General features: G+C 37.9%; 1 protein-coding gene across 7 annotated transcripts in view; it reads left to right on the forward strand.

The window, feature by feature from the left end:
* The window catches only part of MAPK9 (mitogen-activated protein kinase 9), a 28,844-nt gene that overhangs the window by 1,499 nt on the left and 9,485 nt on the right, over window positions 1-17,860 (forward strand). For 6 of the 7 annotated variants that reach the window (XR_016471476.1, XM_031598342.2, XM_031598343.2 and 3 more), the window contains exons 2-11: window positions 2,566-2,740; window positions 6,791-6,920; window positions 8,069-8,127; window positions 8,492-8,630; window positions 10,125-10,290; window positions 11,571-11,642; window positions 15,219-15,401; window positions 16,366-16,490; window positions 16,991-17,054; window positions 17,542-17,613. Coding sequence is in view for 6 of the 7 variants with exons in the window: in XM_031598342.2 (XP_031454202.1) it covers window positions 2,619-2,740; window positions 6,791-6,920; window positions 8,069-8,127; window positions 8,492-8,630; window positions 10,125-10,290; window positions 11,571-11,642; window positions 15,219-15,401; window positions 16,366-16,490; window positions 16,991-17,054; window positions 17,542-17,613 (1,132 nt within the window). In the remaining variant the exon portion in view is untranslated. Of the gene's footprint in view, window positions 1-2,343; window positions 2,381-2,565; window positions 2,741-6,790; window positions 6,921-8,068; window positions 8,128-8,491; window positions 8,631-10,124; window positions 10,291-11,570; window positions 11,643-15,218; window positions 15,402-16,365; window positions 16,491-16,990; window positions 17,055-17,541; window positions 17,614-17,860 lie in introns of all 7 variants that reach the window. The other variant, XM_090151138.1, reaches the window with a different exon arrangement.

Genomic DNA, 17,860 nt, shown 5'->3' on the forward strand with positions numbered 1-17,860 from the left:
CTCCTGTTTGCTGCAGCTAGGAAGCCATGAATGAAAATGTGTATTTCTGAAATGGAAGTAATGCCAACTTCCAAAAGATTCCTGTATGGGAGGTGTGTGGGACATGTCGTGTACCTGCTGGGAGGAGTGATGAATCAAATTGCCTTGGGTAGCAGAGTAAAAGCTCAGGTTTAAGAAACTTACTTGTCAGATGTACTTTTCCCTCTTGAGTGATGGGCAGCCTTCTTATTCAATGGGTTTAGCCTCAAAATAGTCTCAGAGCCTTAAATTATGTCAGTATTTACAATCTCATGGCATTTAGCTTTACATCAGTTTGTATATCTGAAATAACCTAAGTCTTGCCTAGGGCTCAGGGTAGGCTGGGTGCCCAGCACAGTGGGCTCCAGAGGATGTCTGAATACATAGAGCTTGTGTGTTGTGATTCACAAATCCCTCTTTGGGTCTTGTCTAAAGAGCTTATCCTGGTCTTTAAACTGTTTTCAAGTAATGACTTTGTACAGACAAGATTTCTTAAAGTGAGGTTTCTTTAGTTCAGGATCACTTCCTTTTCCTCTGCTTCTTTATCACTTACAGAACAGCAGTGATCCTCATTAACCTCTGAAGAAGTACCAGCTTAGATCCCACATAACTAACGTGTTTCATTTGATTTCCAGTGTAATCCACATCTATACTTTTTTCGCACTCTTTAAGCCCTTTTCAGAGAGAGAATCTTGACCTTTTCCTTAGTCTTGTCTTTCCAGCTCTGTCTGTCTTTCAGTATTTGGAGATGTACAGAAAATACCAGGGCTTCTCAGGGGTTGTTAATCAAAGATTGTGGTGCATCAGTGTCTATAGCTCTGGAGTGATAAAAGACAGGAAGGAAGAAGGGCTACTTACTGTCTAAATAACTCCTGGAGGTGACCAGATTGAGTATTTACTTTGTAAAATGCTGCTTAGATTTTGAGATACTAGAAATTAAAGAGGACTCCAGATATTTCTTCAGAACGCCTTAAGACTAATTGTTACCATTTTGACTTTAGTCTCCGTTAGCATTTGCAGCTTTACATCTTTTTTCCTTGTATGTTTCCTGTGTTCCTGTGCCCAGGCCATGGAGAAGACACTGATCCATCCTGCTGCCAGCTGGGAAGGGAGAGGCCCATATTCTAATTCCTGAAGCTACTAGAAGCTACTCATATAGCTCTGTGCCTTTCCAGGATGTGCTTCTGGGTTGCTGTCAAGGCTTTTCTGCTTTGCATGGGCTCGCCAATATTCTGTAGACTGGTGAAGAGGGAGAGTAACTGCTCTTTCTTTAGCTACAAATGATGCAGGACAGCCGGGTGGTTGGGCCAGCTGCTTGTAGGGAGGTGATCTGCTTTCATTTCCTGTTTTGGGGAACTGTTGGCTGTGCAGTTCAGTCTGGGCTGTAATGGCACTATCTGTCATGATGCATGTCAAATTAAAAATCGGAGAGTTTTTCAGAGACATCTTTGGTTATCACTGAGGTAATTGTCATAAAGCGTGGAGGGAAGACGGATGCCTGGGAAAGCAAGGCCTGTGCTCTCGCTACTGTAGTGATTTGGAATTGAAGAGGTGTAGTCCACTACCTCAATCTCAGGTGTAATTACCTACATCTAATTCATTACAGACAGTTTTTAGTGTAGCACCAACATCCAGTGAGGGAGAGCCTGTAACTTCCTTAGGGAATCTTATCTAGCACTACCTTTGCAAAAAGGGCTTTGTTTCCCCTCCTTCCCTTCATATCTTCATAATCAGAATCTTCATAACTCACTGCTAATCACCACATCCATTGCGTTCATACATTATTTCATTCCTTCTTTCTTTGGTCTTTTGTGCACTTCCTCCTCTCATCGGTTTCCTGTAAGTAACCCAGTTAATGAGATGACTTGTCCTCCTAGGCCTTGATCCTTGCTGCCCTCTGGACTCAGTCTTTCAGAATGTCCAGTTGCAGCTGTGAGAGCAAGGCAATGAGAGAGGTGAACTGCAGTGTAACTTCCTGGATGGAATTGCTTTTTGTCTGCAGTTTGCTTTTGCCTTCATTAAAGGGGATTGTTAACATACAAACAAAACAGTCCTTAAGCACTGTAGTGCGTTTGGGATAAGGCTTACTGTTACAACGTGGCCAGTTCTTTCAAATTTTAGTACCAACTCTCTTAATTCTTGTAGGACTTGAAAAACACTAACTGTGGCATGGGATGTCAATGTGTATTAAAGACAGGAGGAAGGAGGGTGGGTGGTGAGCACAAAGTTAGGGAAGTTCTGAGTCCTGGAGACCTCCTACAAGGGTTGCCTGAGGGTAGTGGTGTTTGTTTTCACAGTTGTTTACTTAGCTGCTTTTTGTTTTAGGGATTGGAGTGGAAATGTTTGCTTACAGCTGGGAAAGGTATGATTATTTGTTGTCTCGTCTGCAGGGGTTTTTCATTAGCAGTAGTTGTAAGTGAAGCTGAAATAATGCTTATTTAATAGTATGCTCTTGAAAAATTCATATGTGTTAAAATATGCATAATCTATTTTCCATCTTGTCTGCCTTGAATTACTCAGATTGAACATTTTTCTTGTTTCTTTCAGGTCTTGAAGCCTGTACCAGGTTCTTGAGAGAGAAAACTACATGACACTACACCATGAGTGACAGTAAATGCGATAGTCAGTTTTACAGTGTTCAAGTTGCAGATTCAACATTCACTGTACTAAAACGTTACCAGCAATTGAAGCCCATAGGATCAGGGGCACAGGGCATTGTTTGGTGAGTAATAAATATTTTATTTAAACGTAAAAAGCTCTACATGCATAACAAAATTTGAATGTGTTCCTGATAGGGGTGCCAGGATATCAAATGTTATGAAAATCGATGAGTGCTTTGTCTCTTGCTACAGGGTTATGATGAACTAGTTACTAAAATACCTACCTGCAGTAGTTCATGTGGGAAACTAGCTTTTGTTTTGATTTTAGGGGAAAAGTAATATTTGGATAACAACATAAATGAAGAGGGTCAACAGATTTCCTTCCCATTAACCACTTTATTTTTCTTTTAGTTGTCACCTTCCCCATGTAGTTATGCTATTATAGTGTAAGGTATGACAATGAGATGGTGAGAGATTCTGGGTTTTACTCGTTTCTTCATGGCCCCCTTTTTTCCCCCCCTTTTATTCCCAATCACTCCTGTCCATTTCTAGGAGCCATCAATGCAGTGCCTTGCCATTAACTGGCAGGACGAGGCAAATCAGTGTCATTGTCACTCCATGGATTAACCAGGAAGGGATGCTGTGAGGGGTTGGGCTGGCCGTCTCTTCCTTGCTGTGTCACCTCAGCTATGTGTCCAGCCTCCACTGGCCCAGGACGTGAGAGTCGTTAGTCTGATCCTGAACCTTAGTCTCTTGTATGGCACCACACCTCTGGGCCAGCTAAAGGTAAACACTTTCAAATGTTTTTTAGACTGCAGCAGTCTATTCTGCACCACTTATTGCCAGCCCTTGTTTTGTTGGGCAAAACTTACTGGGTCACAGCAACAGATCTTATCGATGCGATTTTACAGTTCCATACATGAGGAAGCAAACAGATGTACTTAAGAACTCTGTTATATCAGACTTAATCAGAAACGCGTGATGGGTTGTTCATGCTTTAAATCCAGTCTGCAGTTTCTGTCTGCCAATAAATTCTGCAGAATAAGTGTGATGACTCATATTGTGAGCAGCCCTTTATACAGCACCTGCCCATGACTTTCTGGCTTTTTTAAAACCTTAAAAAATGTTTTATATCTAGGAAAGGAGTGCTAACAGATGAAAAAATGAGTGCAATGAGTATTTCATTCTTTAGTAGGTTGAGTGAGGAATGAGTAGGCATGCTAGATCTTGGTATTAGTGTTTGGGTCAGTGTTAGTGTAGTGCAAACATGTTCTGGGTATAAATATTCTTAATGATATGCTGGTTCTAGATTGTATGTAAGAATTTAGGGTGGTTGAAATTGCTTCTCCTTTCATTGGAAGTAGTGCGTGTCTACATGACATGAGTTAAACTGGGCATTGCTTCAAAACAGTTGGGGTTGTGCTAAGGTCAGCATCTGGGGTGGAGAAAGGGATGATCTGATTTATTGACTTGTTTTGAGAAAACTTGATTTTTGGAACAACAGAGTAAAACATTGCATAAATTTTCTTCATGTGAAACATCTGAAAACTTTGTCCAAATTGAAGAAGGTGCAAAATCTAAATTTCTCTGTAAAAGTCCCTAAAATACACCGGGGAAATATGCAAAATGTAAGGGTACGTAGTGTAGAAATCTCACCATAGGATGAGTGCTATCCTGTCATTTTTGGCTAGGAAAATCTTGGTGTCGTTTGCGTGTTGCATAAAGGAAATACAAAATGAGAACTCTAGAAAATGAAAAAGGAACTTGGTTGTTTATGTAGAGTTTATTTGTGTATTTTATATACAAAGTGTGTCTTCTGTATGTGACTTTTCACACTTCTTAAGTTCTAGCATGCTCAAAATCTTAGAATCTATTTACAAATGAGTAACTGCTTGCACAAAAGGATTTTCTTGAACTAATTTTTGTTTCAGACTTGATATCAGATTTTCCTTTCTTGCCCTGGATTTCTGATGTTTAATTAGTCAATCTGATTTTTCTGTCCCAACAAATTTATTCTGTCCTTCAAGATAGCAAAACTGTGATCTTACAAACTCGTGTGACTTTGCTTTGTCCACAATTTTCCCTACAGTTGCACTTGAAGAAACAGTCAGGAGTTTGTTGCTGTTTGCAAAGCCGTGTTTGGGCAGGAGGGAAAGAGTGAGTGAAGTGGAGCTGCTGAAGCAGGAATCCACAGCAGGAGCACATTGCAGTTCGAGGCAAAAGTCTTTTGCCTACAGAACTGAAGCATGATTTCTTGCTGTAATTTAGGTCAAGATGTTTTGTTTAAAAGTTCATTCTGCATGTGGCGTCTTTATTGCTAATATTAAAAGCTGTCTCAAGATGCAACCTTTTAAAAGTGCTCTGAAGACCTTAATAGAATTCACTGTGATCAAATTGATGTTGCTTTTGGGGAGAGGACAGACATGGAGGTTCTTCAGAGATACCAAATACAGATTCTTTATTGAGATGCAGTGTCAGTCACTCGCATGTGGATAAGTAAAAAAAACAAAAAAAAAAACCAACAAAAAAGGTAGAGGTGAAGTTGTTTGTATGTGCTGGGATGGAGTCTTGACACATACCTGGTTGCTCAGATTGCAAACGGGTATCTTCCCTAAAATGTCTGTCCCACTGTTGCAGTGGTCTTGCTGCTCACGACTGGCTTGAGCAGCTGTTTATTGTGTACCCTGTTGGTTACTGGTTGTTTGCTGGTGCAGACCAACAACCACAGTGCTGTTAAAGCCATTAATCTAAATAAAATTGTACATAAAATATCTTTTAGATGAAATATTGGAAACACCAGAGCTTTCATCTTTCATATCTGAGAGAAAATAGTTTCTCACTGGTTCCCTTCCTCCCATTTTTTGTTTTGTTTTGCATAGTTAAATGAAAAAGTTTTAAATCTAAGAGTGATCATATCCTGAATAATAACTTGTGTGTGTCACAGAACTGAGTGAAAATGAAAACTAGCAAGCCTTTAATGAGAACAGTGCAGTGATTGAAATGTGGGCACTGAACTGTGCCTCCCAGGGAACAGCATCTTGTGGGTGAACCCTGCCAAATGCTGGTGGTACCTTTTCCAGTAGGGAAGGCAGTGATTTGATGTTGATAAACTTCATACGGTTTGAGTATTGCTGCTGCAGATGAGCTGCACTTCTTGTAAGAGTGCTGTAATAGGGCGGTCCTTCACATCTGTATGGGTCCTGATGAGGCAGGGAAGGAGCTCACAAGGCTTTGGAAAAGACATGAGTGAGAATTCTTTCCTACCGTATGAAAGTAGCATTGAATGGAGATCATCTGGGAATTCTTATTTAAAGCAAGAGAGGCAATAGATTGGAACTCCTGTGTTGTTCTTGCCATGCATTTGCAGGTATTTTGTCAAATTCCCTGTGTGTTCATAATGAAGAATATTTCAACCTTAGTCTTGTTCTGGATATACACGTAATTTAGCCTTAGATTCTTACAGTTTTTAAAGTGTTTGCACCTGTACCTTGAACTACAGAGGGAAAGAAAAACTGAAAAAAAGCTACCAAATTAATGCTCATTTTCATTTTTAAGCTGTTGCATTGCTCCCTACAGTGTGTAAATCTTCCATATTGATTTTTGTTTTTGCTGAAACCAGATAATTCATTTTCTGCAAAGCACTAAAATTGCTTTGAGTTGTAAACTATCCACATAGATGAGAGCACTGATGCCTGCAGTACAGATCAGATGGTGTGACTGTTCTTTAGGAAAGATAAATAACACTGCAAATGTTAAATGACTGTCAGTCAGCAACAGTGCCCAGAAAAATCCCCAAGTGTACAGACTAAGCTGGAAATACAGGCAGCTGAAATATTACTTAAAAACATGCTTAATGTATTTTTAGATCTCTCAATTTTGAGCAAAAGTCTCAAGTCAGCGGATTCTGTCTTATTTGAGGGAGGGGAGGGCACAGAAGGCTTTTCATAAGAATGTTGGTGGCTTCTGTTCAGCCTACCTTTGTTTTTTAAGGAATGTTTAGATTCACTTTTAATGTGTTTTTTTCTAAATGTAAAATGAAATCAGCGTAAGCAGCTTAGTTGATATTTATTTCCTCAAATCTTGATTTCTTTCTGTGTTCCCATCTCCCCTCTTCCGTCGCCTCTCCCCCAAGCAGATTTCAACTTAAGCTGTTTGTCTTTGACAACTTGCAGTGCTGCGTTCGATACAGTCCTTGGAATAAATGTTGCTGTAAAGAAGTTGAGTCGTCCTTTTCAGAATCAAACCCACGCAAAAAGAGCTTACAGAGAGCTTGTTCTTTTAAAATGTGTCAATCACAAAAATGTAAGTCTGCCTTTGTATTTCCCTCTCTCATTCTCTCATATCTAAAAAGCTCAAGATTTGCTTTCTTGCAAATCTTTAACCAAACTAGCGAAAAAAATGGTGAGAGAAACCAAAAAAATTTGTGATGGGTTTTATAGTTATTCACAGTGTGAGGTTCAGCTCTTGGGTGAGTTGTTTGGAGGATGAAGTGCCAAGAACAGGAGGCTCTTGTTGCAGTGTTGCTATGGGTTTACCATCAGAGTAGACTTCAGAGATGGTTTTGCTGTGGTTCATTTGCCTTTTTACATCCAACTGCAGCAAGGCCTGTTTGGCACTGGGTTTGGTTGTGGGCTTGGCTCTTCTAGCTGCTCTGTAGTTATATTTCCTGAGTTTATGCAAGAGTTTTATTAAACATAATGTTTGACTGGTAGGTTTGGAAGGTATAATGGTGCAGCTTGAAAACTTGCCAGTAAACACAACTGAAATGCAGACGTGCCATACGTGCATACAAGGTCATTGAGCCTTCTAAGATACTGAGCCATAATGTCAGTAATTGAACGTATGAGTACAAGAATATAAGGATCACAGTGTGTTGCATTGTGATGCCAACATGAACTGGAAACAATACTGATTGTGAAAGTTTTGTACTCCAGTGTCTAACCTCCTAGGACTGCTGCAGTAAGCTTTTGGTGTAGTCCAGAAGTAGCAGAATAAAGGCAAGGTTGTAATTAAGGATGGCAGCATAGTAATGGTAGGAGTTCTTTTAGAAATAGTGTGTAACAGTGTAAATTGAATGGGGTGGCATGGGGCACCTCTGCTCTTGTTGGACAGTCTTAGTTAAAAATTCTTGCCCAGTACATAATTTAAAATAAGAGATTATTGTTTATGTGGGGACAAAAGGAACACATTTCAGGTACTGAGGAAGGACACGGGTGTCATATAACTTGGAGGGAAAAAAAAAGCCTGTGCCCTGTTTTAGTCCCTTCAGCACACGTGCTGCAGTTTTCAACTGTATTTGAAACAACAGTTCTACAGTGTGAGTGAGTTAAGTGAAACCAAGTAATATTAAATTGTGTTTAGTACCAGTATGTGTTTGGCTTTGAATAATAATTTCTGTAATAATTGGGTTTTTATTTGAATTAAAGCTGAATCTTGTTTTTTCTTTATAGATAATTAGTTTATTAAACGTATTTACACCGCAGAAGTCACTAGAAGAATTTCAGGATGTGTAAGTACTAGACTTTTATTGCAGTTTTCCTGACAAATGTTCATCTAAGCCGTAGCAGCATAGCTCCAGTGTCTTACAGTCTTTATGCTAAGTAGAGAGTAACTAAAGTCTAAGTTTAAGCTTTAGTTAGTCTTTCTTGACGCTTCTGAAATAAATTCAGAGATAAAGTTGTTTCACTACAGACATAAAATGGAAGTGGGAAATAGTTATTTACCTCTTATCCATGGTGATTTAATTTTGGGGTAGTCATAAGTTCCAGTGAATGACCCTAATTTTGAAATTGTGTTAATGCATGATCTTTTCTTAAAATCATAAGTTTTCTTAATGTTCTTACAGTTTATAAGAATGTTTTCTCATGCTTCAGATATTTGGTTATGGAGCTGATGGATGCCAACTTGTGCCAAGTTATTCATATGGAATTGGATCATGAAAGAATGTCTTATCTCCTTTACCAGATGCTATGTGGTATCAAACATCTCCACTCAGCTGGTATCATCCACAGAGTAGGTAGTATTAGATCATTACTGATATTCTTTATGAACACAGTTGTTCTTATGAACCTGAGGGGTTGGCAGGGAATTGCTCTTTTGTATGTTTATAGTTCTTTTGTTCATACTGTTATTAAACCTGGAGATTTTCAGATTTGAAGACTAAGACCAATGTATTGTTAACAGATCTTAAAACAGATCGGTTCTGTAGATTTAAGGGATGCTGATCAAGTCATAAAACATGAGCAACTGCATACCTTCCAAATTACTAAAGAATGAGTCTTTCAAATTTAATATTTGACTTTTATATTACCAAATGGTTGTTCAGAACTTAAAAGTCCTGAGCGTACTTCATGCAACTCTGATTCTGGTTTCCTGCAGCTGCAATTCGTATTTTCCATGACCAGTCAGTCTACCTGACAGTCATACTTCTTTTTTTTTTGTTCCTTTCCTGTTCTTCTTTTCTCCTATTTCCTGGACACATCTTTTAAATCTGTTTTCCCTGGTAGTTGAAAAATTCAGTCAGCTTCTAGTCTAATATGCTTTTTTCCTTCACGTTCAGTCCATAAACATAATTGAGAACCTGGGTAAATTGCAACAAATCTTCTTTGCCTTGCTGAAAAAATCTACCATTGTGTGTAGTTAACATATGTAATATTGAAGGGAGGGAGCTGGAACTCCAGCTGAACTCCACCTGACTTGTTGGCTGTGATTTAGAACTAAAGGAGAGACAAAATGTTTGCTGAGAAATTTGAAGTCATTGGAGCTAACAGAGCAGCTGGACAGAACTGATGCTGGTTGAACATGGAAATGAGCCATTGGTGGAACCAAGCTAACCAAACTAATAGCTAAACAAAGGCAGGAAGTTTATTTAAATAGAGAGGCTAAAGTGTTGGGTTACTCTGGGAACAAAGCAAAAAGGCCTGTCAAGATTGAGTGGAAATTCTGGATTAGACAAGAAATCGGCTAGGAAAGGGACAGAACTTGGCTAGCTCAAAGGAATATGTCTAGAGATGACTTAAAAGAGTCTGTGACTAAACACAGCTTGAAATAATGTATGTGACACCAACCTCTGTTATTAATAGATGAATATTGAAATCTGATATGCTTCACATGGCCCAGCATTATAACAAGATGAGATAACAAATTTCACTGCCAACTACTGTAAATAATTATTCAGTTATTTCAAGAGAAAAGTCTGTACAGAAGATTAGAAAATGCAAGCGAGTTGATTCAATACCATTCTGCAAAAAGTTGTTGCTTTCCTATTTGCATGTCACTGCCTCTCTTAAGAAAAGGAAGTTCTGCACCTGAAAGCATAATTCATGTGGTTGAAACCACGTCATATACTTCAACAGAGTCAAAATATACATCTGTAATTCAAATTCTTGTGAATGTAAATGAATGTAAAACTGCTACTGTGAGGTGAACTGGTGGCGTTACTGACTTCAAGGGGGGGGTGTTGTTCAGTCTGTAGATCCTTCCTTAACTGCACTAATTTCTTGTTAGGATTTGAAACCCAGCAACATAGTAGTAAAATCAGATTGTACACTCAAAATCCTTGATTTTGGACTGGCAAGAACAGCGTGTACTAATTTTATGATGACTCCATATGTAGTAACACGATATTACAGAGCGCCAGAGGTTATCCTTGGAATGGGATATAAAGAGAATGGTAAGTTACTGGAGTAATGCTTTAAATTGTTTGTCTAAAGCATGTGTCTCCAAACGTAATAGCTTTAAAAGACTGGGACAGAGCTAATTTCCCTCTGCTATGTCTATTTTTAATGCTAATCATGTTACTGAGATTATTAAAACATAAAATGTACAATAAGTATTTTGTGGAGAATAGGAGTTTTCTACTGTATCCATATCTCCATTTAGCATGTACTGTTTCTGCTTCCCTGCTGTCTTGCCCTTTCCTCTGTTGTCCTGTTGCCATTTTCTTTATCTTACCGATCTATGAGATACCTATGCTGCATGATGTTTTAGAAAACCAACTAACCAACGATCAGTGTATAAATAATAAACCTTTTTATCACTGTGATTTTTACTGTGAAGCATATTTTAAGTCTGTCCCCTCAGTGTCTGTGATGACTTCATTGAAAATCTATTTCAGATTCTCCAATAAACCATGTAGTTTATTCTCCTAAATCTATATAAATAGCACTTAAAGAGGCTGGGTGTTGTACTATATATATACTGGCTTTAATATATTGAACATTCAGCCAACAAAACTACTGGCAAGGAAACTGTCCTTGACCCACATTACTGTTTTACTTGCTGATATTTTCTAGCTGTGAAGTAACATTCTGCCTCCTCTGGTCTTCTAACCTAGTACATCTTTTTGGTTTTTTACTGGGGCTTGGGGATACTTTGCTGTTTATAACTTTAGCTGTGTGAAAAAAGGGACTCGCAGGACCTTGCTGAGCCACTGAAACATTTACATTGGTGCACGTGGCACTTGTTCTACTGCAAGTGCTCACGTGGATGAGAACATCTCTGGAGGCAGTTCTGGATGGGACAAAAATACTTATCTGCACGACTATAAATAAGCAGTATGAATTTACAAATAAATAATTCTGATATTTAAAAAACCTCTTTAATCTTTTGTCCTTGTTACACCTAACATATGATAGTGGATATCTGGTCTGTTGGGTGCATTATGGCAGAAATGGTCCTCCATAAAGTCCTGTTCCCAGGAAGAGATTGTATCCTTCTTCACGGTCGTTTCAGTAGTGTAATTGCTGATTATATTTTACAAAATTCTGAAAACAAAATTTAGCAACAGTTTAATTAGTTGGCATTGAAATGATTGAAAATTCGTGTTAGCAGTTTGGTTTTCCACATCGTTGTGTTTTATTGTAGATGCTAGATGTCTTCATTTTGTTTGTTTGTTTTCCTCACTTTTGTTCATGATACTTCATAATTTGATCATTTCATTTTTACTTTCAGTTGATATCTGGTCAGTTGGTTGCATCATGGGAGAATTGGTGAAAGGTTGTGTGATATTCCAAGGCACTGATCGTATCCTTCCCTAATCATCCTTGAACCCCATTCCACTCCCAACAGAAACATATTTTGATCTGTATAAAAACGTAAAGCACTGTTTTCAGTCATGTTTTAGTAGATCTACTGTAAGCTATGAAATTAGTGTCATTGACCAAATTGTTGAGCTTCCTATTTTATCTTCTTAGCAGACTATATTTATTGTAATTTGTACTGATTGAATCTGTAGAATTTATACTAAGAGCTTCAGCTTTTTTATCTTTAATAGAATGCAGGTAGGTTAAAGAAAAAAAAAGAAAGCATTATCTGTTTTTTCTTACTGTTGTTCTTAGTAGATAAGTGTTAGAAGCAGGAATCTACAAAGTTAGCATTCACTGTGCATGGGTTTTGCTTCCTATTTTGTTCGACTTATTTTTTAATGTCCGAGTTTTTTGAGTTTCAACCCGACTTTTTTTCTCACTCATTAGGATGCTGCTGTCCAGTGAGTGCTAATTGCAAGCACACTGCATGAAATCTCTTTTTCTTACTATTATGATTTAATAGAAAAACAATTTTTTTTTTAAATTTTTGTTATCATTTTATGAAAACTTTATTTTGGACTTACTTTTTCTCTAAGATTATCATTCTTTCACTTTCCCCTCCAGTATTTTTGACCCAAGTTTGTCTTCACGGAATTGTACTTGGTTACATGATAGAAATTGTGGGAACCCTTCTGTATTAGAAATAGAAATCTTTATGCCCTCGTGCCCTTAGACTTGGGAAATCTCAATAACGTATTACTGGATCAGAAAGAAGCATTTACACTTTGTGAGGTGAATAGAAATGAACATTTAATCAAATGCATATTCTTCAAATAATTGTATGTGTTTAAAAGTGTTTCCTAGAAAAAGAAATTAAAACAGTGGACACATTATCAAGTTCCAGTGAGAGGAAAACTTGGATTTAAACCAATTTCATCCATTATAAAAAAAAAAATAGTCTTGCATAGTAGCAGTGTTCTAGGGCAAGATATTCCAAATTGATCAGTAAGTAAAGAGAATGCAGAGATACAATTAAACCACGATTGCCCCTGATGGCCATAAGGCACACGAAACCAAAGGACCTGTGGTCCAAGATATTGAAATAATACGTTGTATAATATTTCTGCTTGTCAGCAAGGAAAAGCTGGCTCCACCACTTAGAATACCAAGTATATGTTCCTAAAATCTTTTCATAGATACATTTTTTGTAGAGGCTATTTTAAATTTAAAGTTTCATGACACTAATCTTCAGCAGTTGATCGTTTATCAGTTAGTTGCATAAATGATTGTTAAATAAGTCTGTTTTCTACCTTTCTTCCTTTCTATATTGTTTTACCTTTTAAAGCCTTCAGACCAACCTAACACAATTCTTCATATATGTTACGTGTCTTTCACCTGCATGTCAGCATGGACTATTTTGGTTTGTTCATGAAAAAGGAAGGAAATTTTGTCTGTGTTCATTGAATATGCAAGTTACCATTTGTAGTTCACTGGAGGTCATTGAAGCTCCACCAGTCCATATTTCAAAGAGTCTGTCCTTCTATCTTACCAAAATGCATGGCTGTGCTTAGGGTTTTTTCCTTCTGAGTCTTTCAGTTCCCTTTAATGTGAGGTACTGACAGATAAGTCATGTTGTTGTTATCAGTCTTTTGCAGTTATCAGTCTAGAATAATTGCAATTATCATTTTCTTCTAGCTGCAGCCACAAGTCTGTTCTCTGTTTACGTGGGTTAAGGGGGATGGAAGCTGCTGTGCATGGCCTTGGGATTTTCCTTTTTTTAATTAAATTTTGATACGTCCTAGTGCTTTGGTATTTAGATCAAGGAACCAAGTTCATTGTATTGCCTAACAATGTGCCTGTGGCCATCTTCAGGAGAACCTGCTCTCGGATCCAGTAGTTTGTACACTGCTGTGTGGTCAGCAGGGATTTCTTGGAGAGTTGCAGCAGAGCCCTGCTTGGGCTGAGATGCTCCACACCATCAGGCTGGAGGATGGGCTGAAGCTGCTCCTGGCCATAGCCTGAGCTGAGAGGCTGGCAGTTGCTGTTGCACTAGAGATGAGAAATGTAGAAAAAACACCCAGCATAGATACTGGAGATGAAGTAATGGAAAACCTGGAGGCACCAGAGAATGTTTTCAGTGCTCTTCTATGTAGGAGGTGAAGGAAACTGCCTGCCTGCCTGAGCATAGTCGTGATTTCTTGGGAAAAGTCATGCTTTATTATTAATTGATTATAATAAGGACTCTGTTTTCAACATTTTCTTGCAGAGTCTCACAAAGCAGACAGACACTCTGCTATGGACTCAAGGTTCTGGATTACTTTTGACCTCCAGGTCATTAGTTGAACAGAAAGGGTAATTTTGTCTGCAGACTGCAAGGTTATTCAGAGGGACACTGCATGCTTTGCATCAGCATTAAGATTTTTTCCTGATTGGGTTTCTGATAACAGGCATAGCTTATTTCATATCCAACCTATGTTGGGGAAAATATTGTTTCAGTTTTTTCTCCCACATTTTTATTACTGAAGTGGAGTAGATCCCCCACCCCCAAACCACCACAGAATGCCCTTGAATTTGGCTAGCTGGTGTTCTGTGCTGCTGCCACTCAAATCATCAACCTTTTCTTGAATCTGGATTGGTGGAGTTCTTGCACAAATTACTTTTCCAACAAAATTTCCTGGCGTGTGTCAAAACTTGCTTTGTGTGTGCTCTGTTTTAGCATGAGAGTTAATAATACTGACTTCTTAAATCTTACTTTAATATTGTGTTTCCATTGGAATGTATTGAATAAGCAGATACCATTTTTAATCTTTGCATCAGAAGGCTAAAGCTTTAGTGGGAAGCATATTTCTGGATGTATTTTTGGCATGCTAACCAAAGTAAGTGCTTCTTAAACGGTAGTGTTTTTTAACTATAATTCAAAGTGCAGTAGATGTGTCTTGTTAAGAAATTGCTATGAGAATCAGTAGTTTGCAATAAAAGATTCTGAGTTCAGATACGTTTGCAAGGTTTGTAGTTAGATTGCTAGAACTGCCCATTCCTTTCATCAGCAAAAATGCATAGTGTTGATCTGAGTAAACTTACTGTATTAGCATTGTTGATACTTAGAAGTACGTAGAAGAAATACCACGTTTTATGTATTCTTTTATGTATTTTTCCCTACCATCAAAAATCTTCCACATGGTACTGTTAGGTGTACAGCAGATGATACACCAGCAGCCTTTCTTTTTCTTTCTTTTCTGTCCCATAGTTGTTATGTTATGGGCATAATTACAGAGTGAAGCTTCATTTTAACTCTTCATAAGTCGTGTTTTCGAAACTGGCCAATAGGTACAAATTCACTGAAGATATTGAAGCCTAATAAGTTGTGCAGCATTTCTTGTCTGTCCCTATCTTACAAAACTGACATTTTAGATTTTTGCCAGTGCAGCTTTTTGCGTAGCGGTTCTGGAATGTTGTTGAAGTTCTTGTTTTGTTATTAGTTCAGGTTTTCAGCTTTTCAGATTTCTGTAAGCAATGTTTTTGTGTAGCGCAGACTTCAAATTCTGCAGCTGATTTTCCTAAAGATATGGTGCAGATATTGATCAATGGAATAAAGTAATTGAACAACTAGGAACGCCCTCAGCAGAATTCATGAAGAAACTACAGCCTACAGTGAGGAATTATGTAGAAAACAGGCCAAAATATCCAGGTATTAAATTTGAAGAGCTCTTTCCAGACTGGATATTTCCATCAGAATCAGACCGTGACAAGTTAAAAAGTAAGACAGATTTTTTTCTTCTTCTGAAGGTGTTAATTTAAAATACACTGTTTGCAATACATTTAATTAAAAAAAAAAAACAAAAAAACTAATATAAAATATCTATATTGCAGTAGGTGTTGACTTAAGTTCCATACCTGCAGTTTTTTCATGTATGACAGATTCTGATTTTTCAGTATTAGTTCAGAAATACAAAGATATTTCACTGTTCTGTTTAATTCACTCCATTCGAATGTGTTGAATAATGTTTGTGGCTGAAATGTTTCAGAAAGTAGTACTCATTGAAGTTATTTGTATTTTTCTGGTTCATATGGGAATGTAATTCATGTCAGCTGTACCTGCACTTTAGATAAATGACCAAAAAAGTTGAAAAAATCTATCCTATGGACAGACATAAGCTTTTATACAAAATAGGCTACACCAAGTTATTTTATTATACTGCATTTTAGTTGAGACAAAAAAACTGTCAGTCAGATGGCACTGCGACGAGTAGCCATTTACTGTGCACTTTAAAATCTGGTTTGTGAGCAGTAGTTGATGGCAAACTGTGACCTATGCAGCAACACAACTGTTCAAAATTGAGATTGGTTTATGTCAGCTGCAGGGTTTATGTTTTGGATTACAGTAAAATAACATTGACATTAGAGGATTGTGACCTCCTTTTGAAGGAAATCTGCAGCAGCGTAGGAAAGCTGCCATCTCTGTGCCTTTCCTGGCAGTGCAGCCTAATGCCAGGGTATTGAGCAAGATGTGGAGCTCCAGTCCTACACTGCTGATTTAAAAACAGTGCTCAGTGAGACCTATTTAACTCCACAGGATTAGAAGTTAAGTATTCGCATGTCACTAACAAATGGAACTTGTTGGGAGGCATAGAAGCTTAGGAGATCTGTTTGTGTATGCTTTGTCAGATGTTTAAAATCTACAGCTCCTTACACGTATGTTCTTTTTCATTTTTACTTTCTAGCCAGTCAAGCTAGAGATTTATTATCAAAAATGCTTGTAGTAGATCCAGACAAGAGAATTTCCGTAGATGAGGCCTTACGTCATCCCTATATTACTGTCTGGTATGATCCAGCTGAAGCAGAAGCTGTAAGTTCGCATTTAAAATAAATTTTAAGATATCAGTTCAATAGTTTTAAAGGATAACTTTAGTTTGGATCCAAGCGCGTGCTTTGAACTCATTTTTTGGTTATTGAGAGATGCACATAAGCAATTCAGATTAACATTCAGGGTGCTTCCACCTGAAGAGCTGTTGGTGAAGTGGAATTGATACAGTTTTGAAAGTGGTTGTAGAAAGAAAGATAGCTTCCTTTGTGGAAAGTGTTGCCTGCAGGGTGATAATCTGCTGTATTTTGGGTAGTGGGTTTCGTCTGAGGCCCTGCCAAACCTCACAAAAGTTCATTTTTAGCTGATGCTTTTAAACAGCATATCAGTGGGTGGCAGAACCTAAATTCTGGAGGTGTAAAATGAATGTAAATTAGAGATGTAGGGAATAGACTGCCAGAGGAAGGTAACCATTGGCTAAGAAAATCATTTTTAGTTTTGCCTGCAGTGCAATAGGTAACATGCAGACTGACTTTTCTTTGTAGCCTCCACCTCAAATTTACGATGCGCAACTAGAAGAGAGAGAACATGCAATTGAAGAATGGAAAGGTAAGAAGGGAGCATGAGCAATGACATTCATTGTAATAACTTGTACTGTGAGCTGCGTGTTCTTGTCGTGCGTGTGCTGGATTGTGTAACTGACTGGAACATGTTCAAAATATGCAGTACTGCTTATAGTAATATGAAAATAAATTTATAATGGAGAAATATTCTGTTTGGAATAAATGTGTATGTGTGTATGTATGCTCTGCAGTATTAAGTCTTAACCTCTAAAAGAGTTGAGAGTGAGCCATCCTGCATGTACCATACCATATAGAACCAAAACAACATAATGGATCTTTGTTACATTTAGAAGTCTGTGATATTTTATTCAGGTGCTGTGTCCTAAGTCTAGTTCTGACCCATATAGTGGTACTTACAGACTGACCTGTAACTATTTAATTGTAGCTTTATGCGTTTGTAAATAGTACTTAAATCCCTTGTGATCTTAACAATGTTTTTTCTGTCTCTTCTCTTATTCCACCTACCTTATAAGAATTAATATACAAAGAAGTAATGGATTGGGAAGAAAGAAGCAAGAATGGTGTGGTAAAAGATCAGCCCTCAGGTTAGTCATCGTTTCAGTAGTTCTTCTATAACATTATGCTGCATAGAGTGATCTGTTGGACTAAAGGAATGAAAAAAATCCTACTTAATACAGGTAGGCAAAAGTTCTGTTGTTACAGACAAAGATTCTGTTCCGTGGGCAGTAATTTTCCGTTGTTATGAAATGAGTTGTATGAAAACAAGTCTTAAGTCCTGGATATCCAACGCACTGAACTGTCTTCTCCCCAGAAGGCTCCCTCATAAGCTGC

Source organism: Phasianus colchicus, chromosome 15 (assembly GCF_987193195.1).
Source record: "Phasianus colchicus chromosome 15, bPhaCol1.hap1.1, whole genome shotgun sequence".
NCBI lineage: Eukaryota > Metazoa > Chordata > Aves > Galliformes > Phasianidae > Phasianus > Phasianus colchicus.